The following is a 27,052-nucleotide window of genomic DNA, read 5'->3' as shown; positions in this document are numbered from 1 at the left end:
ATATTTTTTCCTCAAAAATGATCTTTTCACCCTCAATTCTTATTTTTCCAAAAGTAACAGGACCCTAAAAGATATTGTGCAATTTATCCTGAGTACGCTGATACCCCACATGTGGGTGTAAACCACTATTTGGGCGCATGGCAGAGCTCGGAAGGGAAGCAGCGCCATTTGACGTTTTTTGCTGGAATTGAGATCGGACACCATGTCGCTTTAGGAAAGCCCCTGATGTACCAAAACAGTAGAAACCCCCCACAAATGACACCATTTTGGAAACTAGACCCCCCAAGGAACTTATCTAGATGTGTGGTGAGCACTTTGAACGCCCCAGTGCTTCACTGAAGTTTATAACGTCCGGGCGTGAAAATAAAAAAAATCATATTTTTTCCACAAACATCTTTTAGTCCCCATTTTTTTATTTTCCCAAGGGTAACAGGAGAAATTGGACCCCAAAAGTTGTTGTCCAATTTGTCCTGAGTACGCTGACACCGCATATGTGGGAGAAAACTACTGTATGGGCACACGTCGGGGCTCGGAAGGGAAGTAGTGACGTTTTGGAATGCAGACTTTGATGGAATGGTCTGTGGGTGTCATGTTGCCTTTGGAGAGCCCCTAATGTACCTAAACAGTGGAAAAACCCCACAAATGATCCCATTTTGGAAACTAGACCCCCTGAAGAACTTATCTAGATGTGTGGTGAGCACTTTGAACCCCCAAGGGCTTCACAGAAGTTTATAATGCCCAGGCATGAAAATAAAAAAATCGTATTTTTTCCACAAACATGATCAATTAGTCCCCAATTTTTTTATTTTCCCAAGGGTAACAGGAGAAATTGGACCCCAAAAGTTGTTGTCCAATTTGTCCTGAGTACGCTGATACCTCATATGTGGGAGAAAACTACTGTATGGGCACACGTCGGGGCTCGGAAGGGAAGTAGTGACGTTTTGGAATGCAGACTTTGATGGATTGGTCTGCGGGTGTCATGTGCGTTTGGAGAGCCCCTGATGTACCTAAACTATTGAAACTCCCCACAAGTGTCCCCATTTTGGAAGCTAGACCCCCCACGGAGCTTATCTAGATGTGTGGAGAGCACTTTGAACCCCCAAGTGCTTCACAGAAGTTTATAACGCCTGGGCGTGAAAATAAAAGAAAAACATTTTTTTCCGCAAAATTATATTTTTGCCCCCAATTTTTTATTTTCCTAAGGGTAACAGGAGAAATTGGACCCCAAAAGTTGTTTTGTAATTTGTCCTGAGTAGGCTGATACCCTACATGTGGGGGTAAAACACTGTTTGGGCGCATGGCAGAGCTTGGAAGGGAAGGAGCACCATTTGACTTTTTCAACGCAGAATTGGCTGGAATTGAGATCAGACGCCATGTTGCCTTTGGAGAGCACCTTATGTGCCCAAACAGTGGAAACCCCCCAATTATAACTCCAACCCTAACCTCAACACACCCCTAACCCTAATCTGAGCCCTAACCCTAGCCCTAACCCTAGCGGGAAAATGGAAATAAATACATTTTCTTTTAGTTTTATTTTTTTTCCCTAACTAAGGGGGTGATAACGGGGGGTTTGATTTATGATTTATGGCGGTTTTTATGTTTGGCGGCTGTCGCTCCCTAAAAGACGCTTTTTATTGTAAAAATAGTTTTTGCATCACCACATATTGTGAGCTATAATTTTTCCGTATTTTGACCCACTGAGTCATGTGAGGTCTTATTTTTTGCGGGACGAGTTGACGTTTTTATTGGTACCATTTTCGGGCACGTGACATTTTTTGATCGCTTTTTATTCCGATTTTTGGGACGCAGAATGAACAAAAACCAGCGTTTCATGAATTTCTTTTGGGGGGTGCGTTTACACCGTTCCGCGTGCGGTAAAATTGATAAAGCGTTTTTATTCTTCGGGTCAGTACGGTTACAGCGATACCTCAATTAGGTCGTTTTTTTATGTTTTGTCGGTTTTTTGCAATGAAAACAATTTTATATAAAAAATAATTTTTGCATCGCTTTATTCTGCGAGCTATAACTTTTTTATTTTTTTGCGGATGATGCTGTATGGCGGCTCGTTTTTTGCGGGATAAGATGACGTTTTCAGCGGTACCATGGATATTTATATGCGTCTTTTAGCACTTTTTGTTCGGTGGTATGATAATAAATCATTATTTTTTGCTTCGTTTTTTATTTTTATTTTTTAAGGGGTTCGCTAAAGGGGTTAACTAATGGGACAGTTTTATAGGGCAGGTCATTACGGACGCAGCGATACCAAATATGTGTACTTTTATTGTTTTTGTTTTTTTTATTTTGAAAAAATGGATTTATTGGGGAATTTTTTTTTTTACTAATTTATTTAGCGATTTTTTTTTTAATTATTTTTAACACTTTTTTTTTTTTTTTTTTTTTTTTTACTTTATTACCTTGTCCCAGGTGGGACATCACTGTCCTGTGACAGATCGCTGATCTGTCACATCACAGATCACTGTGTGCAAGGGGTTAACGTGTCGGGGGCGGTCCGTGACTGCCCCTGACACATTGTGCCGGGTGTCAGCTATGATAATTAGCTGACACCCGGCCGCGATCAGCGGCGCTCACCACGTGGGCGCCGCTGATCGCTGGGACGTAATATTCCGTCCATGGTAGTTAGGTCCAGGGTCACATGGACGGAATATTACGTCCTTTGTAGGTAAGGGGTTAAGAGAAAACATATTAGATGGCCAGGGACTATGCTGCTCAGGTGACTAGTCCAAGAGGTAGTCCCCGGGAGCTGATCATCTTAGTGACGGGTGAGAAGAGGTGGCTGAGGATCGGCATCTTGGACTAAATTCCCCAGCCTGCTTTTAGATGTAGGTGTTCTCTCTAACAAAACAGCATTTCACAGTACGGGTGTGTGCGCACACTGCGGATTCTGCTGCGGTGTACAGTACCATTAAAATCAATGGAAATTAAAAACCACAGTGCAGACTGTGCAGATTTTTCCACGCGGATTTGCTGCAGTTTCAAAACCTCAGGATGTCAATTCTATGTGCGGATTCCGCTGCGGTTTGGCACCTGCTCCAGGCAGGTGTCAAACCGCAGGCTAAACCGCAGAAAAACTGCAGATAAACCGCAGATCTTTTGACCTGCGGATTTACCTGCTGTTTTTGACAAATCCGCACGGAAAATCCGCAGGACAATCCGCAGCGTGTGCACACACCCTAAGACATACCTGGCTGAAATGATAGAGCCATTGTCTGTTTATACATAAATCAGCAGCAAGGTTCAACATAAGGGAAAAAAAACAGGACTAAGCAGATGTATTGTACTTGCAGTTTTACCTATTTTTTTCTAATTCAATAGTTGCACACAAACATCAGAGGCACAAAAGTATGATAAACTTACAGAAAATTACAGGAAAAGGTCTATAATAAAATGGGTTACTGTCTCAATGTTGGATTCACCTCATCTAACAAAGTGGATAATTATGGCGACTCATCTTTTGAATGTATTATTTGAAATGTTACCGTAAAATAGCAAAATACATTAAAAAATTTCATGCAAAAATTAATAATGCCAACACTTACAGGGAGGGAATCTCATCACATTTCACCTATTTAAACTATTAATAATGGCACACAGGTTATAGACTGCTGAAATCAGTTGTGGCCAAGAAGTCATCGTTTATCACTTCATATAAGCGACATCTTCCAGGCTATGAGGAGGACGCTGCCTGAAAGATAACTCTGCCTCCAGAGCTTATTTTACATGAAGGGGAGTTACCAGTGTGACATGTAACGGTTACCAGTGTGATGTGTAATGGTTAGCAGTGTTACCAGTGTGATGTGCAATGGCGGCTTTCTGCTCTCACTGCAGAGCTGTGTGTGATTATACCTGACACATCTGCTGGTTCCTCTCAGCTTCCAGCTCACTGACTGTCAGTTTTGTAATATTGTTACAATACAGAAAAGCTAAGAGAAGCACAAAATGTGCTTGCAAGAAGGCAAATTTCATTTCTCCTGTTCTATGTTAGTTACCGTATTTTTAGCTTTGTAAGACGCACTTTTTTTCCCCCAAAATTTTGGGGGAAAATGGGGGTGCGTCTTAGAAAGCGTACACGCCTTACCGATACCGTGGGTGTAGGCCACAGGCTGGCATGAGGGGGTGTCCGGATGCCCGGCGATTGCTGGCCGGTGCTACGGGTGTCTCCGGTGCCCAGCGGTGCTGCGTGGGTGTCCAGCACTGCATGATGCTCTGCCGACATTTTGCGACAGGCCAGAGGCCCGGCACTTCCATGGTTCCATGTGCAGTGGTCTCCGGGAACATTGCCGCCGCCAGGGGCGGTGCATGCGCAGATGGTGATCTCGGGACTAAGATCTCGAGAGATGAGATCTCAGCGTTGAGATCTCCTCTATCGAGATCTTGGTCCCGAGATCACCATCCGCGCATGTGCCGCCCCTGGTGGCGGCCATATTCCCAGGGACCACCGCACATGGAACCGTGGAAGTGTCGGGGCTCTGGCCTATCGCAAAATGTCGGCAGAGCACCGGGCAGCGCCGAACACCCACGCAGCACCAGCCAGCAACCGCCGGGCACCCGGAGAAACGCAGCAGCAGCACCAGACACGCAGCAGCACAAGACCCCCGCAGCAGTGCGCTGCACATCAGAGCCCATCCTCATCCCTGCCTGCAGCCTACAGCATCACCCCATTCCTGCCTCCTCCAGCACCAGCAGCGACCCTGTGACCCGCTTCACCACAGCACCCCCCAGTAAGCAATAAGATGCAAGGATTATAAGAAGCACCACTACTTTATTAAAAAAAATGTTTTACTTATTTTTCTCCTCAATTTGGGGTGCGTCTTATGATCAAAAAATACGATACTTGTCTCACGCTGATAACTCCCCTTCATGTAAAACTATCTCTGGAGGCAGAATTGTCTTCCAGGCAGCGTCCTCCCCAGAACCTGGAAGAGGCCATTTACATATAAGGAAAATGTGGATTTCTCTGGAATAAGAAATAGGATAACAGATATCAAGGTATAATTTTATCAGCTTCCTATGACCTGCATGGAGATATAGACAGCTTAGAAGGGATGATCATACTTACAGATTCCCTTTAATGGACAGTGTAGGAAATGGAAGATCAAAGAGCACCGGAGAGCATAACCATGTCCTGCAGCGCCCTACACCACACCCCGGCTTGTAATAGCTGCTGGATTTGCTGCTATTTTTTTCAGCAAATTAGGAAATATGGTTGCTCCAGTATATATGAAATACAGCACTTGCTCTTTCTCGGCACATATTTCTAGAAATGCATGTCCCATTGAATGAAGAATATAGTTAATATATTGCCTATTGACTTACAAAAAGAAAAAACGCTGCAAAAATAGTAGTAACTTACAAAACTGAGTGCACATTGCCATAGATAGCAAGATTTTATTTAAGGTGTTTCTATAGCTGACAGGAGCAGCATAAACAAGTATAAAATATAGGAAAGGATCAATATTTGTTTTCTACCTTTTTAAGAGTCATATTAAGCTGTAAAAACATACCGTGCGGTAAAATACTTTTTTGCAATGGGCGTCAGTGATGTGGCAACTGTCAGCAACAACCTGCTTGAGCCTATAGGCCGGACAGGAGGCCTAGACACTATGAAACACTGTTAATGTAGACCAACAACCATTTTCTGTAAAGTACTGGGTTCATGTGGACAGAAAGAACTAAACTACATTTTTCACACTGATTTGATACTTTACATGTGCTTCTCTAAAATAGGCCTTCTGCAGGTTTTTTTCACATCTGTATTTTCAGCATTTTTTTTTGATCCCTGTGGTTGGAATGTTTCGAATCCGAAAAATGGGTGTGATCAGTCACTTGGCTATAAAGTAGAGCAGTGGTTCCCAAACTCCAGTCCTCACGGACCCCACCAGGTCATGTTTTCAGGATTTCCTTAGTATTTCACAGGTGATGGAAGTATCATCAAGGCATCAGGAATTCTCTCACATGTGTAACACTATGGAAATCCTGAAAACATGACCTGTTGGGGTCCGCGAGGACTGGAGTTTGGGAACCACTGATGTAGAGTGACCATGCACTTGCATCAGCTTCAGATGGGAATGTGAGAAATGAACAATAGTTCTTGTGATTAGTAAGGATCCCATTGGTCAGACCCAACCAAAAGTGTAAAAGAAATAAAAAAAGGGAACTGACTTATCTGGACACAACTTAAGAGGAATCTGTCAGTAGAAGCCTATATGGGCAAGCAGAAAAGTTGAATAAAACGATACCTTGATATTTGGCATCCAATGTCTTATTCTAGAGAAATCCACGCTATTTTTTAATATGTAAATGAGCTGTTAAGAACTATAGGCTGGATACAGAGCTAACTGATAAGCTCTGGAGGCAGATTTTTTTTTTTAAATGAAAAGTGGGTGTTACCAGTTTAAGACATGTAATGACTGACAGTCTGCTCTCCTGATCTCACTGCAGGTCTGTGTGTGACTATAACAAAGCACAGCAGAGCTCAACTTTAAGAGACAAGCTAGAGATGTGTCTGTAAAGAAACACAAATCTGATGTACTGCCCTCCCCCCCAAACTGGCTGCCTGTGAGGTGGAAGTTGAAGAAGTGTTAGTTTTTATCAGGCACAGCTCTGCAGTCCGATCAGAAGAGTAGACTCTCCCGTATGAACATGTAATGACAGACAGTGTGCTCTCTTCATTACAAACACATCTAGCAGCTCTCCTGACAGTGCTGTTTGCTCTGCTGTACTGCCTCTCCCTCCAAACTGGTTGCCTGTGAAATTAAAGTTAAAGGTTTGTATTAACACTTAGGTTTGCTCTACTCCAGTAACTATGAAGTCACACACAGCTCTGCAGTGAGATCAGGAGAGCAGACTGTCAGTCATTACATGTCACACTGGTGACTCCCTCTTTCATTTAAAATAAGCTCTGGAGGCAGATTCTCATCCATATCAATATCTAGGCAATAGATCTTAACAGCTTATTTACATATTAAGAAACTGTGTATTTATCTAGAATAATACATTGAATTGCAGATATCATGGTGTCATTTTATTCAGCTTTCTATGACCTACATGCCCAAATAGATGGCTTAGGAGGGCTGATCTTACTGACAGATTCCTTCAATACTCAGTTACTCTTTATTGTAGACAGACTACAGTAATATCATGTAGGAAAAAAGCATTTGTCCTAGTTCATTCTCAGGCAGTTCTCTACATAACCCTATTCTCTATGAATGGATAAATGAATCTAGGTACCAGACATCAAAATGTACGGACAGGTTAAAAACAAGCCAAAAATAGACAGACAATCTCATTAGGCAAGAGTTGTACCAACTATGTATGGACCCATAGAGAAGACCAGCTCTGCCTTTCTTGGAACATAACTACTAACTGGTGGTTTCTCAATTCGATAATATGGCTCAAGTATATTCCTTGGCAGGTAACGTCATGCCATAATATGCCAATTTGAGGAGCTGACAAACAACCCTACGAGCAAAAAATATGAAAAGCAGCTTCTATATTCCAATCTTATCTAAGACTGATGACACATGATGGAAGGCGAGTCGTCTGGACACACGAGATGAGGACAGGATTATTAATAGTAAGACTGGCGTTATGAATGAGGGCTCGCTTCGTGTGCTCTATGGTCACAGGGAGAGCACTGTCAGTAAGCATAGACAGAGCTCCCCCTCAGCTGTACAGAGGATGGTACCACCTTATCAGACCACAATCTGAGAGATCGAATATCCTGAGTAATCCACATAAATGTAACAATGTAACATCTGGTCAAAGATTTTCACAAAATTTGTTGAAATGAAACCTAACCAACAGAAATAAAAACAATGTACCAGGTCTCATCCTTACAGAAAAAAATAATAGCAGCCTCAATTAGGAACAGGATGACCCCAAATGTTCCAAAATGGCATTAGGAGCAGACACCGATTGTATCCAGTTTTAAGCACTAGCCATAGCCCAGGATTAACGTCTGTCCCAGTGACAGCACCGGTTTATTTTAGGGTGTCCATAGCCCACACGCTTCACAAGCAACTTATGTCAAAAGTCAAAGAGCATCAAATTTCCAACAGAAATAAGCTCCCGTTAATAAGACTGAAGCCAACCCAACCGGAATGAGATAAGGTTTCCAGAATAACCACCTTTTTCTTTTTCGTTCCGCTTCGTGCATCTTTTGCTTCATCTTCTGCACTTTATTTGCAGTATTCGATTTCCGAACATCCCGGGCTCGTCTCTTCAGTGAACTGAAATGTAAAGAACACAATCAAGACACAACGCGAGATCCCGCAGCACAAAACATCAGTTTCAACAGTTTACAGTCACGGTTTAAAAAAAGTTCTACATTCATAACATAATACAGTGATATAGTGACTGCCCATTAAACGAGACTGCAAAGCCATTATAGCAGGGAAGGCAGTCCGTCTGCCTTCCTGACCCGACTTAGTTTAGAATTGGATTGGCCCTACTAGGACGATCCCAGTGTACCTCTTCTGGTAACCATCTTGTGCCACTGACCAGTGTCCGCTTGTGTAGGGAAACATCTCTAACAAAGGCGAATGATGACAACAGTTTTCAATTTACAGTTGTGCTCAAAAGTTAACATACCCCGTCAGAATTTTCGCTTTCTTGGCCTTTTTTTAAGAGAATATGAATGATACAACCAAAACTTTTTTTTCCACTCATGGTTATCATTCATATTCTCTGAAAAAAGGCCAAGAAACCAAAAATTCTGACGGAGTATGTAAACTTTTGAGCACAACTATATTTCTAAAACGAATAACAGAAGAACGGCCCAATGCACAGTTCTAGAAGAATGATCCAAAATCAATGTGTCTTCGAGAACGCAAGTATCTACTAAAACACAAGTCATGAAAGTTAACAGGTCCTTTTAAAATAAAATTTAAAACCCGCTAAAAAAGAAAAAAATCCCAGCGAATCCTTATCAGGCTATGTTTACAGGTTGCTGCTTTTTTATGCAAACATTAAGCTGCATTTTACAGTACCAGCAAAAGCCATGAGATTTGAGAAATCTCATGCAAACATTGGTTTCTTTTCCTGACTGAATAGGAAAGCTGCTGCGTTTTTGCAGACTGAAGCATGTCACTTCTATCAGCGTTTTTTCACCCAAAGAAAGTGCAAAAAACACAGCAAAAACGCAGGTATCAGGATTTACTGAAAAAAACTAAGGAATTAGCATCATTTGGGGGAGAGGGGGCACTAAATTATCAGCATGCAGAGGAGACCATAAAAGTGCAGCTAAAGCGCCTTTTTGTTTAATGGGAACCTGTCACCAGGTTTGGCCAATATAAGATGCAGCCGCCGCCTTTCAGGGCATATCTACAGAATTCTATAATGCTGTAGATAAGCCCCCGATCTGACCTGCAAGATAAGAAAAATAACCTATTGTACTCACCTGCAGGGTGGTCCAGTCCGATGGGTGTCGCGGGTCTGGTGCCTCCCAACTTCTTGCGATGCTGTCCTCCTGCTTGCTTCAACGCTCCCAGCATCGCACTCCTGCGCAGGCGTATTTGTCTGCCCTGTTGAGAGCAGAGCAAAGTACTGCAGTGTGCAGGTGCCGGGAAAGATCAGAGAAGCCCAGCGGCTGCGCACTGCAGTACTTTACTCTGCCCTCAACAGGGCAGACAAGTATGCCTGCGCAGGAGCACGATGCCAGGGAGTGATGAAGCAACAGGAGGGCGGCATTGCAAGAAGATGGGAGGCACCGGACCAATCCCCTGGTGAGTATAATAAAACGTACAATATTTTTTCTTATCTTTCAGATCGGATCGGGGACTTATCTACAGCATTATAGAATGCAGTAGATAAGCTGTGAAAGGCCGTGGCCATATCTTATATCGGCCAAACTGCTGACAGGTTTCCTTTAAGCAGCCTCTTTACAGTTAGAGCATGCTTTGCCTGCAGAGAAAAAAACCCAAAAAACCACAAATTGTGAACATAGCCTTACAGAGTCTTTTCTTTGAAAATATTCTGTCTTGATTAAATCAAAAAGAATATGAGCTTCTGGATTTACCAATTATCTTGGGCCATTGTTCACTAAAGGCAAGTGCCTGACCATACATTTTATGACCTGTCACATTGTTAAGCAGGGACACCCACATTACTACTAACAAATAACTTCTATAAACAATGCACATATGATAAGGCATATGGGACCAATGTACGTCTGCAATGCATTGGTCATTAGCATGCTTTAAAAAAAAACAAACAAAGGGGTGCATTTAGATATACCGACCTGCTGACATTAAACCCCCGACAATCGGCTATATAGAAGCCAATCAGCAGTGGGTTATTGGCCTGTCTAGTTAGGCTATCCGTACATCCATGTGCACAGAACAATAGTATAAACACTACTGTCATTGTTTTTGTGAAAATGAGGTCTCACAAAGAAAAAATACTTTATTAATGTAAAGAAAATATATAGTACCAACTTTAAATATATAAAGTGACACAGTAACTCAAAGGCTACAGGCAAGCCCAGTTTGCAGTGTACAACTGTTATACTGCAAACACGCCTAAAGCCAAAGTTCCTACGGAAAGTAAAAGCCCAAACAATTGTTGAAAACACGAAGTGTTACTGTACAATTGTAGTGGAGCAGCCCTGGCTCTCCAACGCGTTTTCACCCAGCTGTGTCAGTGAGAGTGTCCTGACAAAGCTGGGTAAAATGCGTGTTGAGAGCCCGGGCTGCACCACAACCAGGCCCCACTACAATTGTACAGTAACACTTACTTTGTGCTTTCAACAATTATGTTAGTTCTCTCATTTCAACATTGGGTGCTTATATGATTTTCTTAGTTTGTACAACTCACCATACTTGTGTCCACATTATGTACGTTACCCTATTTGTTATGTGCACTGACCCTTGAACTCATGTCGGTGTGTGACTTTTCCCTCTTTTTTGTCCATTTGTCTGCTGTACTCTGTCATAAAACCAGTTTATTTATTAATTGAGAACAGCATAGAGTTACATTTCTAAATACAACCAGAGGTAGTTTTCATTATAGTGGTTGTGATGCAGTGACCCCTGTGATAGCTAGGGGGCGCTGTATGGGCTTCACAGGACATGCATGCAGGCGTTTCCTTTATTGTGATCGGGAAATGATGAGCGGCAGGATTGTAAATGGCTGATATGTATCACAGGGTGGGTGGCCCTGTGATGGAAGCTGGAACGTGTATTGATCAGCAAATCTACTGTTGAGGGTTTGTTACTGTGTATTAGGGAAGCTTCCAGGTGACTTGATGAGATGGGTGGAACAAGTCACCTACAAACCCACCCAGGGGCGTGTGTCTGAACGCCCAAAGTAAACCCTTTGTGGCTGTGTGTAATAGGACCTGTAGTGAGGTCATGACCATGTGATCCATACCTCACCTGTGGGTGTGGCTACGGACCATATAATATGACAGGATGGGTCACATGGAGAGAGTGTGTGTGTTCCTGAATGGTGCAGACTGCAAGGTCCTGTGTTGGGAGATCCTGGGAGAAGGATTGGATCCCTGGAGCACGTGCTGCGAACTTGGACCTGGTGAGGCGTGAGTTTTGGACGGTCTCAGGAGGGGACGGACGTCCTGAATAGCACCTGCTGAGGCCCTGGACCTGGTGGCCGGTGTGTTGGGAGACCCTGAGAGGAGGGTTGGATACCTGAATAACACCCGGTGAGGCCTGTGTGTTGGACGGTTCCAAAGTGGGGACGGACGTCGTGAATAGCACACAGACAGGCCACGTGTGTTTGCAGAGTCAGAGACGGCACTGCATTGGGGGCACCGTCTGTGGATCTGGACTGTCAGGTGACCTGGTGAGCAAGGAGTCGTCCAGGACGGTGATCCCAGTTCGGCAGCTTCCCTGGTTAAGAGAGAGGACTGACAGTCGGCATCTGGAGCCGGAGCTCCTGCGAGGTTAACCCCAGACATGGGGATATAACTTTTGGTGCCTGTGATATTCTATGGACATTAATGAAGTGTACGGCGTGCGGTAGCCGACGGTAACTGGACAAAGAGGTCCCGTGTGTTTAGTGACAGCGTATTAAAGCCGTGTACTACGTACAATGCCTACAAGTAGTATTCAACCCCCTGCAGATTTAGCAGGTTTACACATTCGGAATTAACTTGGCATTGTGACATTTGGACTGTAGATCAGCCTGGAAGTGTGCAATGCACTGCAGCAAAAAAGAAATGTTATTTCTTTGTTTAATTTTTTTTTTAAATTGTGAAAAGTTTATTCAGAGGGTCATTTATTATTCAACCCCTCAAACCACCAGAATTCTGTTTGGTTCCCCTAAAGTATTAAGAAGTATTTCAGGCACAAAGAACAATGAGCTTCACATGTTTGGATTAATTATCTCTTTTTCCAGCCTTTTCTGACTATTTAAGACCCTCCCCAAACTTGTGAACAGCACTCATACATGGTCAACATGGGAAAGACAAAGGAGCATTCCAAGGCCATCAGAGACAAGATCGTGGAGGGTCACAAGGCTGGCAAGGGGTACAAAACCCTTTCCAAGGAGTTGGGCCTACCTGTCTCCACTGTTGGGAGCATCATCCGGAAGTGGAAGGCTTATGGAACTACTGTTAGCCTTCCACGGCCTGGACAGCCTTTGAAAGTTTCCTCCCGTGCCGAGGCCAGGCTTGTCCGAAGAGTCAAGGCTAACCCAAGGACAACAAGGAAGGAGCTCCGGGAAGATCTCATGGCAGTGGGGACATTGGTTTCAGTCAATACCATAAGTAACGTACTCCACCGCAATGGTCTCCGTTCCAGACGAGCCCGTAATGTACCTTTACTTTCAAAGCGTCATGTCAAGGCTCGTCTACAGTTTGCTCATGATCACTTGGAGGACTCTGAGACAGACTGGTTCAAGGTTCTCTGGTCTGATGAGACCAAGATCGAGATCTTTGGTGCCAACCACACACGTGACGTTTGGAGACTGGATGGCACTGCATACGACCCCAAGAATACCATCCCTACAGTCAAGCATGGTGGTGGCAGCATCATGCTGTGGGGCTGTTTCTCAGCCAAGGGGCCGGCCATCTGGTCCGCATCCATGGGAAGATGGATAGCACGGCCTACCTGGAGATTTTGGCCAAGAACCTCCGCTCCTCCATCAAGGATCTTAAGATGGGTCGTCATTTCATCTTCCAACAAGACAACGACCCAAAGCACACAGCCAAGAAAACCAAGGCCTGGTTCAAGAGGGAAAAAATCAAGGTGTTGCAGTGGCCTAGTCAGTCTCCTGACCTTAACCCAATTGAAAACTTGTGGAAGGAGCTCAAGATTAAAGTCCACATGAGACACCCAAAGAACCTAGATAACTTGGAGAAGATCTGCATGGAGGAGTGGGCCAAGATAACTCCAGAGACCTGTGCCGGCCTGATCAGGTCTTATAAAAGACGATTATTAGCTGTAATTGCAAACAAGGGTTATTCCACAAAATATTAAACCTAGGGGTTGAATAATAATTGACCCACACTTTTATGTTTAAAATTTATTAAAATTTAACTGAGCAACATAACTTTTTGGTTTGTAAGATTTATGCATCTGTTAATAAATCCTGCTCTTATGTGAAGTTTGAAGGCTCTAACTTATTTGCATCTTATCAAACCTGCTAAATCTGCAGGGGGTTGAATACTACTTGTAGGCACTGTAACATTATGGACTATGTGTAAGCCTGTGAAATATAACATGGCTACGGTGCGGTTTATGATGGCACAATAAACTGCATTGGACTGTTTTAAGTGAAAGTGTTCCTGTGTGCCTCAATATCGCAGCCAAGAGAGTGTTCCCCCACACTAACAATAAGCGCTACCTTACATGGTACAGACCAATTCTGTCAAAAGGTTTCAAAAATATCAAGATATGTTAACGTCAAATCACATATCAGAAAACCCCTTTTTTTAAAAAAAAAAAAAAAAAAAAGTATGACAAATTGTTCATTAACTTGCAATCAAGTAGGACAAAGAAAATAACTTTTAGTAGAAAATTATAAGAAAAGTCGAGAAGAGATCCTAAGAGGAGAAGAGAGGAGTAAGGTTTTTGAATCCACCTAGAATCAAGTCTATACAATTACAATATATGGGGTCTTCATCATGACAGAAGGATTGAGGAATACTCCAGAGAATCTCTCAAAATCCATCCTTCCTAAGTACGGAAAAATCTGTCTGAACTAAAAAATTTTATTATGAGCAAAGAGTCTTTCCATTCTACACAAAAAAATCCATTTCAAGAGAGCATTCTTGGACAGATGGAGTGGTTCTGGAACGCCAGTGTCTGGGAAGGACTGTTCTAGTGGCGGATAAACAGTGTCTCAGCAATCCTCTTTTGATGGATTTAAAAGACCCTGGTATTGTAGAAGTCCGATCTGGGGAGTTCTAGATAATGATTCCCCTGTAATGTGTTTGTGAACATCAAAGACTTTGCTCCAGAGGCCACTTATTTGACTTATTTGAGGGCATTCAAACCAGATATGAAGCATATTCACATTTCAAGCATTTATTGGAGACAGAGGGAAATATCTTATGAAGATCTGCTGGGCAACAATACCATCTAGTTAAGATTTTGTACCGTATTTTTCGGGTTGTAAGACGCACTTTTGTTTCCCCCAAATTGTGGGGAAATGGGGGTGCGTCTTACAATCGTATAGAGAAAAAAAATCGGGGGAAAAAAAAAAACTTAATTTTGCGGTGGCAGTGACTGTTGCGGCGGCAGTGGTAGCGATGGCGGCTGCTGAGCAGCCTGGTACAAGGCAGGGTCTCCGGTGGGGCAATGCAGCAGGCCTGGAGCGGGGGGTATCGCTGCGGTTAACCAGCGGTGTGCGGGCGGCGCCATGACACTTCCAGGAACAGGCTGTGAGTTTCCGGTTTCCGATGGAATACCGGTATCACAGTCTGTGTCTGCAGGAATACAAGAAAATGGCCGCCGAACCGGCACATGCGCAGATGGAGCTCGGTCACTGAACTCGATCTGAGCATGCGCTGCAGTTGTGGCAAAAAGTTAGCAGCAGGAACAGAAGGCTCCGCTGCACACGGAGACCTAAAGCAGAGGAGGGAGAGAAGCATGTTTCTCCTTCTCCTCCTCGTTTGCAGGGATGGATATTGATTGGTGGATGGAACTGTGGCTGAGCTGCCTCCACCAATCAGGTATCTATCCCTGCAAAATGTATAGTAGCAATTTCCTTTACCACACATTATTCCGAGATCCTTGGGAGAGTGAGGCAGTGCACACATTGAAGGAAAGTACAACCCCCATCATCCTTCAGAATACCGTATACTCTATCAACGGGTGTATTCTGATGGATGATGGGGGTTGTAGCCATATTTTGGTGTAAATAGGGAAAGTGTTTATTGCAACTGTGACTACCACCTCCCTCATCTTTCAGAACACACCCATGTATACAGTACATAGGTGTATTACTATTGATGAGGGTGATGGTAGTCACAATATATGGCACTACACACACCACACACTGTACTGTGATTCATAGATCCCCATAACAGTGCGTCATCCACAGATCCCCATAACAGTGCGTCATCCACAGATCCCCATAACAGTGCGTCATCCACAGATCCCCATAACAGTGCGTCATCCACAGATCCCCATAACAGTGCGTCATCCACAGATCCCCATAACATTGCGTCATCCACAGATCCCCATAACATTGAGTCATCCACAGATCCCCATAACAGTGAGTCATCCACAGATCCCAATAACAGTGAGTCATCCACAGATCCCAATAACAGTGAGTCATCCACAGATCCCAATAACAGTGAGTCATCCACAGATCCCAATAACAGTGAGTCATCCACAGATCCCAATAACAGTGAGTCATCCACAGATCCCAATAACAGTGAGTCATCCACAGATCCCAATAACAGAGAGTCATCCACAGATCCCCATAACAGTGCATCATCCACAGATCCCCATAACAGAGCGTCATCCACAGAACCCCATAACAGAGCGTCATCCACAGAACCCCATAACAGAGCGTCATCCACAGATACCCTTAACAGTGCGTCACAGATCCCTCATAGGAGTGCATCATCCACAGATACCCTTAACAGTGCGTCACAGATCCCTCATAGGAGTGCATCATCCACAGATCCCCGCAGTTTGTCACCAAAGATCATCCATGGGAGTGCATCACCACAGATCCCCATAACAATGTGTCACCCACAGATCCCCATAACAGTGGGTCACCCACAGATCCCCATAACAGTGGGTCACCCACAGATCCCCATAACAGTGGGTCACCCACAGATCCCCATAACAGAGCGTCATCCACAGATCCTCTTAACAGTGCGTCACAGATCCATCATAGGAGTGCATCACCACAGATCCCCATAACAGAGCGTCATCCACAGATCTCTCATAATAGTGCGTCACAACACATCTCGCATAAGTGCGTCACCACAGATCCCCCATAACAATGTACCGTATTTCATTCATCATAGGTGAAAAAAAAGACATGGGCCACACATCTAAAATCATAAGTTGATCTAATGCCACTAGGCAAAATGAAACTAAACATGAAGTTCTTCGTTTAACATTCTGATAAGACTGTATAAAGCCGCTAGCACATGACGGCGAACCTCTTAGTGAGCAAAAATAGGCGGAACCCCTCTTACAGTCTCCAGCCTTGCAGCATGGGTACTGTGGGGCACCAGGTACCCACCTGCTTGTTGTCGTTGTGGTCGGCACATTACTCCACACCTTTATGGCTACAGTATTTTAAGTTATGGATACATTCGCCGTCACTTGGCAATAGGTTTCATAAGTCTGATCATAATGTTAAACTAAAATCTTCTTGTTCAGTTGAACACAGTACATTTTTGCTTAACACCACTAGATCAACTTGTTACTGTACATTATTTTTGGATGTGCGGCCCATGTCTTTTCTACAGCAAGAGTACCGTATTCATTCATGCTCTGTTGCCCCCATAACTATGATTGACAGAGCTGACAGTTGTTTCAATACTGTATTTTGTTGCAGGAAAATACCGTACAGTTGGCTGCTGCATATTGTGCATGTTTCAAGCATGTCAAAGCAGAAAAGGCTGGCATACAAAATTCCCTTTAAACTGGAGGTTGCAAAATACGCTAAAGAGCATGGGAACAGAGCAGCGGAGAGACATTTTGGACCACCTCCAACCGAAAAAATGATAAGAGTGGAGGAAACAGGAGGATGAGCTGCAAAAAGCAGGAAAAAGCAGATCTGGTCTTCGTAGGCGTGTTGCAAAGTGGCCAGAGTTAGACATGGACGTAAAAGAATGGATCATACGCCACAGAAATAAAGGCCTTTCGGTCTCAACAAAAATGATCCTATTCGAAGCCAAGTGGATTGCTGCTGAGAAAGGCATCAATGACTTCACTGGATCACCAGCATGGTGCTTCAGATTCATGAAGAGATGTGGCCTTGCTATGCGCACCAAAACTAAAATTGCCCAAAAAATGCCACAAGAATATGAAGCAAAGATTCTGTCTTTCCACAAGTTTGTAATTGACAGCAGAAAGAAAAATGGTTATGAATTAGGCCAGATTGGTAATATAGATGACATCCCTCTAACCTTTGACGTGCCATCCAACAGGACTGTTGATGCAAAGGGTGCCAAAACACTACACAGTTGTGTTGTCCTGCTGTGCCGATGGCATGAAACTGCCACCAATGTTAATTTTTAAAAGAAAGAACATGCCCAAAGAAGCTATCCCACGAGGAGTTGCTGTGCACGTTCACGAGAAAGGATGGATGGATGAGAATGGAATGAGATTGTGGGTTGACAAAGTGTGGTCCAAACGTCCTGGAGGGCTTCTAAAAAAAAAAAAACATCCTTGTTAGTGCTAGACCAATTCAGAAGCACATATTAGTGAAAACACAAAAAAAGTGTTTAAAGAAGACCCATCTCACAGTAATTCCAGGGGGGCTTACCAGCCAGCTGCAACCTCTCGATGTTTCTATAAACAAGCCGTTTAAAGTCTACATGCGAGAAGAGTGGAATAAATAAATGGCTGTTGGCAATCATGACCTGACACCAACTGGACGCATGAAGAGGCCCATTATCACTCAAGTTTGTGAGTGGGTGAAAACATCATGGCAATCAGTGAAGGATGAAACGGTTATACGTTCAATCAAAATATGTGGGATTAGCAATGCATTAGATGGCACCGAAGAAGGTGCGCTATATGAGGACAGTGAAGAAAGTGACACCAATGATTGTGAAGACCTAGACTCTGACAGCAGTGATGAGGAATTCCTGGGATTCTCTGACTAGAAGATTGTGGTGTCTGACGATTAACGTTTTTCCCCAATTGTTAGCCAGAACATGGCTTTTGCTGTTAATTACGATACATGGGACTGTTCTTACATGTTACCCACAATGCTGCTGTTGACTGCTGTTGAGTCTACTATGTTAAAATAATATTTTGTTATTTAAAGGTTTTTGCACATTATTTGACTCAAAATATTTTTTTTTCTTATTTCCCTCCTCTAAAACTTAGGTGCGTCTTATAAAGCGAAAAATACGGTAATTTGTTTTTCTTGAGCTTTGCAAGCAAATGGAAGTCTGTGTTCAAAAGAAAACGTTTCTTCCATTGCTCCTCCGAGAAGGTCATTCCAATCTCTCTCCCCCACTTTTTCTTGAACCATAGGAGCTCTGTATTAGTCTGAGATGACAAAACATAATATATTTGTGAGATCGTACACCTGGGTGCAACTTCTCTGATCAGCAACGAATCAAACTGAGAAGGGTCAGACTTGAGCACCGAGAACAGCTGAAGGGAATCAATGAATGAACGGAACTGGAGGTATGAAAACCAAGGTATGGTTTGATTGGGTAGAGAGCTTTAAGCTCATTTAGCGATGGTATATTAAGATATTTGCAAGGACCTGATGAGAGTCTAATTTTATAGTTGAAGACCAGGAATTTACTCATTCCAACTCCAGGGCGGGAAATTCTGGATCGTCAATGATCGGTGTCATGTGTCCTGGATTCTTAGAAATCTCAAGTTTCTTTACCAATTGGTCCCAAACTCTGAGAAGATCAACTGTTAATAGGGGGGGGAGTGGTCCCTTTGAAGAACAAAAATGCTTAGAAATCTAGAGTAGAGAAGTTAAGTCTAGACATGATAGGAATGACTAGTGTGACCCAATGCTTCTGATTCACACCAGGGAACCAGTCCACCATCAGGCCAAACACAGCAGCAGCATGATAGAGTTGAAAACTCGGGAGGCTGCCCCCCCATCCCCATCCTTGAGATTTCGATCTAGCCAAAAATTTGATGGCTAGTCTTGATCTTTTCGATCTCCAAATTAAATTGTTAGACTGTACTTAGTTGCTTAAAAAAGGAAAAGGGGAGTGCAATTGGAACTACTTGAAATACATAAAGCACTTTCGGAAGAAGGTCCATCTTTAATATATTAATTCTGCTGAACCAAGATAATTGTGTTTTGTCATAAGCCTTGAGCTCAGCTTTTGACATGACTGAGGGCAATTGGGCCACGAGATATTTCAAAGAACCATTACATCAACGGGAAAGTAAGGACCCCTTTAACAATTGTGCCTCCTCCTGTGGAATATTCATGTCCAAAATCTGACAGTCAACTGAATAATTTTAAGGTAAATCTTTGTCTCAAATTATTTCAGAATAGAGGGCAGTGATGTTTTAGGATTAGTGATGTACAATAGGAGGTCATCTGCATACAGCGCCAATTTATGAGATTCGTGCCCAACTGGGATTCCTTGAATATTGGAGTTTTTCCTGAGGGCCATTGCCAGATGTTCCATCACAAAAACGGGGAGAGTGGACACCCTTGTCTTGTTCCAGCTAACCCGTCAAATGCTTTTTCAGCAACAACCGATAGAAAGCATGCTGGGATCTTTTTCATTTTCATATAGGACATAAGCAGCATCGTTTTAATCGTGTTGTCTCTTGCCTCCCTCTGGGGTACAAAAACTACTTGATCGTTGTGAACGATATGAGGTATCAGGGGAGCTAATCTGGTCGCTATGATTTTAGAGAAAAGATTAACATCAATGTTAAATAAGGATATTGCCCTGTAACTTGAGCATAATATTTGGTCTTTCCCAGGTTTCGGCATCACTGGGAAATGTCTGGGAAAAGGGTTTGAAGTCGAAACTGAATTAAATACTTTGGTTAAGAATGGAGCCAATTGAGGAGCAAATGTTTTCTAAAATTTGGTAAAGTAACCATCAGGACCTGCAAATTGCCTCTTCAGAGAAAAAGAGGACTTGAACTCTATAGCGGTGTTTCGGGCTATTGGCTCTCGTCAGTGCAAAGTATGAGAACTGATTTGGCTAGATGAGAGGCCTCGAAACACCGTGTCTGCAAATTGCGATTCTGATTTGGCTTTTATCCTAAGTCATATTACAAGACCCGTTAAAGGGTTGATTGTGACTTGTAGGATCGCTACTACCAACAGGTGGCACTATAGAGTTCAAGTCCTTTTTTTCTTTGAAGTGGCTATTTGCATATTTTCCCAGAGGAGCACTGCACGGCGAATAAGCCTCCTTACCTTGACAAGTCAGCGCTGGCATGTCACTCTCCACAAGGAGAAACCCTACTCATCTGGACCTGGGCATTTATTAGATGGGGAGTTTTTGATGACATTCAATAACTCCTCTAGGGTTGCCTTTGTGTCATTGATCAATTTTCAAATGAAGATGGGTTGGTGACATAGCTACATATTGACACTCAATATTGTACAGGGAGCTATAATATCCTTTGAATGCAATTTGTTTGGATTCAATGATTACAGATCCTGTAGCATCTTGTATCGATTGGATAAATGTCGTTGGGGCTTTAGGATGGATGCCTCTAGATAGGGGGCCACCCACAGTGGTTTGCAAATTCATAAAAACTTCTGTAACCTTTCCCTATGTTTTGAGTAGCTTTAGTCTAAAAGTCCGTTCAGGTCATTTTGTTGCTTGTTCAAGTTAATTTTTTTTTTTTTTTTTAGAATGTATTTTCTTCAAAAGATTTTCTATCGCATGGGTTTTTGTTTTAAGTCTAATGCCTTCTTTGTTTAGGACACACCTAATTATGAATTTTAGAGCTTCCCATTGGATGGGGGGGGGTATAATTCATTCCGTGATGATGCAGAAACTCGGAGATGGCTTGTTCTACAGCATTTTTGGTGTTAATGCCTTCAAGAAGGTTTGTGTTTAAACACCGTCATGTGCGCGGTACAGAGGTGGGTGGTTGGAAAGTAAAGAAGATTGAAGCATAGTCTGACCTGGTCAGTGCCCATGGAAGTGGAGGGACCCCAGCTAAGCAAATGACGACTAACCAAAAAGTAGTCGATTCTACTATACGAGTTGTGAACTGATGAGTAGTGGGTGTAAGCTCTATCTTTAGGATGTAATACACACCACACATCCACTGCCTGCAATTTGAAGAGATTGTTTTTCCAGGAGGATCAATGCGTAGGGGGAATCGTAGACTTAACCACTGAGGAGTCCCACATCTTATCCATTTTCAGGTTGAGGTCTCCCCCCAAAATAAAAAGGCCTTCCATAAAACCCTCCAGTCGCCGCAGGCAACTCAGTCCAGTCCTCACCTGCTCTTTATTTGGAAGATAAAAGCTAGCTAGTGTGCAGATCTGCCAAAAAAAAAAAAAAAAAAAAAAAAAAGAGATCTTCAATAACAAAAAACATCCGTTATCAGTTTCAAGCCCTAGTAGGGTGAAGGGGAAATTTTTGTGAATAGCAATTCTGACCACATTAAATTTAGCAATTAGATTCGACCTATGATACCAGGTTGTGTAGTATCGGTTCTTCATTTCTGGGAAGAGATTACTTTTAAAATGGATCTCCTGTAAGAAAAGAATTTTATGCATCCCGTATAGAATTTGAGAACGTTTTTGTGGGACATTAAACCCTTTAACATTTAGAGACGCTACCTTAATTGATGCCATGTCTGATATTACCAATTTCAACTTAGTCTAGGTGGATGGACAAGGAAGAAGGACAGAGATAGAGAAGATATAGGTAAAGAATAAAGATAGAAGAGTTTTACATAAGCCTATATAGAAAATAGGCCATATTCTAGGATAATTATTGGAAATACCCACTTCAAGTTTACATACATCCTGTGGCTGTAACACATTTGTATGTAACATCATGAAGGTGAATCACTGTGAGAATGCTTCATTATTTATACAATGGCCTTCGGCGATAGGAAGATTGATCTTTCACAATCCTAGAAAAATCCAACAGTGTCTTCTCCACTGTTCTCTTGATTGTATCCAGCCATCAGGTTGCCATCAGGTTGCAGGTCTTCCTCTTCGCCTTGTTTTTCTTTATTATTCCGTCCAAGACGTCCTCCTCCAGTGATTGCGCTCTTTGTATGATGTATCTAAAATTAGGCAAGTTGTAGATTGGTGATCCTTACTTAAAGTGACATGTCCAGCTTGATTTTTTCCCAACACTGGCTTATTCTTCTTGCCATCCATGGTACTAAGAACATCCTTCTCCAGCACCACATTTCAAAGACATCCATTCTTCTTCTGTCTTGTTTCTTTATAGTCCAGGTTTCGGATTCATATGTTACTGCAGAAAAGACCAAACTATGAGTACGTACGGGCCGCATCTTCGTTGCTAGTGAAATGTTCCTCGATTTGAGGACCTTATCAAGTGACTTCATTGATTGATTTGCCCATAGCTATTCTCCCTTTGACTTTCAGTGTCGTTGCCGCATCTTGAGTTATCATTGATCAGAGTAGGTTGAAGTCCTTTACAACTTCCAGTTTGCCGCCATTCATCTCAAAAGTAAAGAATTTTTGGTATATTTGTATGTTGCCATTTTTTTATGCACACTGTACATTGGTGTTTATTAGACGGGATTTTTTGGTACATATTTGGTTATTGCATGTTGTTAGTAATTGTTTCACTGTATATTGGTGTTTTCCATTATCTGAGCACAGCATTTTGGCATTATTTCGGCTTTGTATATTGGATTTCAGCAATTGACTTTATTACCACTAAACACTTTATATCTACATAATGAAAAGAAATTAGCAGGAGACTTGGCAATAGGTATTCTGAAATTTGCTCAATGTTCGCTTGCCTACCTTTGTGTATCACCATCTGCAACTTGCGGTAAATTATACAACTCTGAATTCATCTCACTTTGCTCCTGTCCTCCCGTACAGAGCCTGTTACCATTGTAAATGTCATCTGTCTGGTTGTTGTCTGTTTTTGGAGACTTATCTTCTCTGGAAGGTCCTTTACATGAAATCTGAAACAAGAGACACCAAGGTTACTACATCTCCACATCTCAGATAAATCATATTATTTCTTTCAAAGTACATTTCATAGAACGTGTGCTTCATTTAAGACAGTGATATTGCTAATATAATATATATTAGGGTGCCAAGGAAATGCACGATAAAAATTAAAATATTAAGTAGCAAGTTTTTGAAGGTCTTACCTCCTAATTTTGTTCCTTTTTGGTCAGATATTTTATAATTTTCTTTAAGATTAGTTATCATTTACTGGTTGCACAATGGCACATCATATTGCAGCTTTACATTTTTTTTTTGTATTTATCGTCATGTATATCCCGCGTTATGTATGGCATGTTATGCCGTTTACCGATCAGATTAATTGATTTTATATTTTGATAGATCGGGCGTTTCTGAACGAGGTGATACCGTATGTATGTATGTATGTATGCATGGGGGCGAAACTTCTGAGTGGGCCCCTAACCAGAGAACCTAAGCAGATGACCGAGCTGTTGCCAAAAATAATCTATACATAAAAAGACCAATATTGATATTACGTCCCCGCTGTGTGCCGCTCTGACTGCAGCGCAGCTCCTGACATCGGAGCAGAGTTGCCGTCGAAATCAGCATGGGAGCGAGGAGGAGAGGCGAGTACAGTTTTTTTTTTAAATTTATATAGTGAGTCCTGGTTGCATGATTATGATACCCCATATAAGAGAGGGCAGCATGATACTCCATGAGGGGGGCAGCATGATACCCTATGAGGAGGGCTGCATTATATTCTGAAGGGGCTACATTATATTCTTTGGGGGGGCTGTATTATACCATATGAAGGGGGCTACACTATAGAAAAAGAAAGAACAGAGAGAGAGAGAGAGAGAAAGATGAAAGAACAGAGAAAGAAAGAGAAAGAACAGCAAAAAAGGAGCAGAGAGAAAGAAAGAAAAGAAAGAAAAAGAACAGAGAGAGAAAGAAAGATTCTATAAAGATAGATTCTATAGCAGCCCAGCTCCTATTGTAGTGCCCACCTGAGCCTCCGTACACCTGTTACACACACGGCTCCGCTCCGTACACCTCGTACACACACGGCTCCGCTCCGTACACCTCGTACACACACGGCTCCGCTCCGTACACCTCGTACACACACGGCTCCGCACACCTCGTACACACACGGCTCCGCTCCGTGCACCTCGTACACAAACTCTGCTCCATACACCTCGTACACACAGCTCTGCTACATCCACCCTGTAAACCCCTCCTGACCCCACACAAACTTTACCCGCATCCAGCACCACCATGACAACCAGCACAGCAGAGTCCAGCAGACACGGAGGCCCCTGATCATGTGACCCCTGACTACTCACCTCCTGTGACCTCATCACAGGTTCTGTGCACATAGAAGAGAACAGAGCGATGATCGGTTCTCCCTGCTCTGCCGCAGATACAGTTACATAGCGTAGCTCCAGGTGGGCCCAGGGCCACTGCCCCCTCTGCCCCCCCAGTAGCTACGCTACTGTATGTACGTAAAGCAGTAATCAAAGCAAAAGGTGGCTTACTTTGAAGAACCTAGAAAATATGACAGTATTTTCAGTTGTTTCACTTTTTTTGTTATATAATTCCACATGTATTAATTCACAGTTTTGATGCCTTCAGAGTGAATCTACAGTTTTCATAGTCATGAAAATAAAGACGACTCTTTGAATGAGAAGGTGTGTCCAAACTTTTTGTCTGTAATAATATTTAATATATATATATATATATATATATATATATATATATATATATATATATATATATATATATATATATATATACACACACACACACACATATACACACACACACATATACATACATACATACACAGACACATACATACACACACACACACGCTGAAGAGCCCGTGTGATACTGACTGCCGAGCTGTGTATCTAATCCTATCCTGCGTGATACTGTCTGCTGAGCTGTGTATCTAATCCTATCCTGTGTGATACTGTCTGCTGAGCTGTGTATCTAATCCTATCCTGTGTAATACTGACTGCTGAACTGTGTATCTAATCCTATCCTGTGTGATACTGTCTGCTGAGCTGTGTATCTAATCCTATCCTGTGTAATACTGACTGCTGAGCTGTGTGTCTAATCCTATCCTGTGTGATACTGTCTGCTGAGCTGTGTGTCTAATCCTCTCCTGTGTGATACTGACTGCTGAGCTGTGTATCTAATCCTATCCTGTGTGATACTGCCTGCTGAGCCGTGTATCTAATCCTATCCTGTGTGATACTGGGCTCCCCCTGTAGTCTGTGTCAGAGGGTGGTCTGTGTTGGAACGGTAATAAATTGTGTTATTTCCAGCTTTACAGAAGGACGATAACACCATAGAAATGATAAGAATAATAGGCCTCAGTTACCACAACTGTCTACAAAGAAAACTGTTGCTGATAGCAACCAATCACAGCTCATTTTTCATCTTTTAAACTGCTCTGGGACAGCGTGGCAAGTTTTGTGTTTCGACTTTTATGTGGCGAGGTTGGTGTATGTGTGGTGAAATGTGTCCTGAGGGTGGTATATGTGTTGAAGCACGTGGTAGTGTGTGGCGCAGTGTGTGTGTGTTCATATCCCCGTGTGTGGCGAGTATCCCATGTCAGGGCCCCACCTTAGCAACTGTACGGTATATACTCTTTGGCGCCATCGCTCTCATTCTTTAAGTCCCCCTTGTTCACATCTGGCAGCTGTCTGTTTGCCTCCAACACTTTTCCTTTTACTTTTTCCCCATTATGTAGATAGGGGCAAAATTGTTTGGTGAATTGGAACGTGCGGGGTTAAAAAATTTTGCCTCAAAACATAGCCTATGATGCTCGAGGTCCAGACGTGTGACTGTGCCAAATTTTGTGGCTGTAGCTGCGACGGTGCGGATGCCAATCCCAGACATACATACACATTGAGCTTTATATATTAGATATATAAATATACACATACAGTACAGACCAAAAGTTTGGACACACTTTCTCAAAGAGTTTTCTTTATTTTCATGACTAGGAAAATTGTAGACTCACTCTGAAGGCATCAAACCTATGAATTGACACATGTGGAATTATATAATTAATAATTAACACACACTATAGTGTGCCAAGGAAAAATGAATTGGTAAGTCTTACCCCTCAAATTTGTTCCTTTTGTCGTAAGGATTGACCATGTAAAATATGTTGACATTAAATTTAGATTTACCACTCGCTAAAGTGTGTGAATATATATATATCACACATACACTTATACAAACACACACATATATACATACATACAGTGCATTGCAAAAGTATTCGGCCCCCTGGAACTTTTCAACCTTTTCCCACATATCATGCTTCAAACCAAGATACCAAATGTAAATTTTTGGTGAAGAATCAACAAGTGGGACACAATTGTGAAGTTGAATGAAATTTATTGATTTTATATTTTTGTGGCAATTCAAAAACTGAAAAATGGGGCGTGCAATATTATTCGGCCCCTTTAACTTAATACTTTGTTGCGCCACCTTTAGCTGCGATTACAGCTGCAAGTCGCTTGGGGTATGTCTCTCTCAGTTTTGTACATCGAGAGAATGAAATTCTTGCCCATTCTTCCATGGCAAACAGCTTGAGCTCAGTGAAGTTTGATGGAGATCGTTTGTGAACAGCAGTTTTCAGCTCTTTCCACAGATTCTCGATTGGATTCAGGTCTGGAATTTGACTGGCCATTCTAACACCTGGATACGTTTATTTGTGAACCATTCCATTGTAGATTTTGCTTTATGTTTGGGATCATTGTTTTGT

At 42.5% G+C, this 27,052-nt stretch overlaps 1 protein-coding gene across 2 annotated transcripts in view; it reads right to left on the bottom strand.

Moving 5' to 3' along the window:
• PTPN2 (protein tyrosine phosphatase non-receptor type 2) overlaps positions 1 to 27,052 on the bottom strand; it is a 109,350-nt gene that overhangs the window by 14,015 nt on the left and 68,283 nt on the right. For both annotated transcript variants that reach the window (XM_073590045.1, XM_073590046.1), the window contains exons 8-9: positions 23,095 to 23,261; positions 8,148 to 8,249 (exon numbers count right to left, since the gene is read on the bottom strand). In XM_073590045.1, coding sequence (XP_073446146.1) covers positions 8,148 to 8,249; positions 23,095 to 23,261 — 269 coding nt within the window. The remainder of the gene's footprint in view (positions 1 to 8,147; positions 8,250 to 23,094; positions 23,262 to 27,052) is intronic.

This window comes from Dendrobates tinctorius, unplaced genomic scaffold, assembly GCF_039654945.1.
Source record: "Dendrobates tinctorius isolate UK_male_01 unplaced genomic scaffold, ASM3965494v1 ptg000115l, whole genome shotgun sequence".
NCBI classification, from domain to species: Eukaryota; Metazoa; Chordata; class Amphibia; order Anura; family Dendrobatidae; genus Dendrobates; species Dendrobates tinctorius.
Note: the sequence above shows the minus strand (reverse complement) of the source record. Positions and strands in the feature narration are given on the sequence as shown.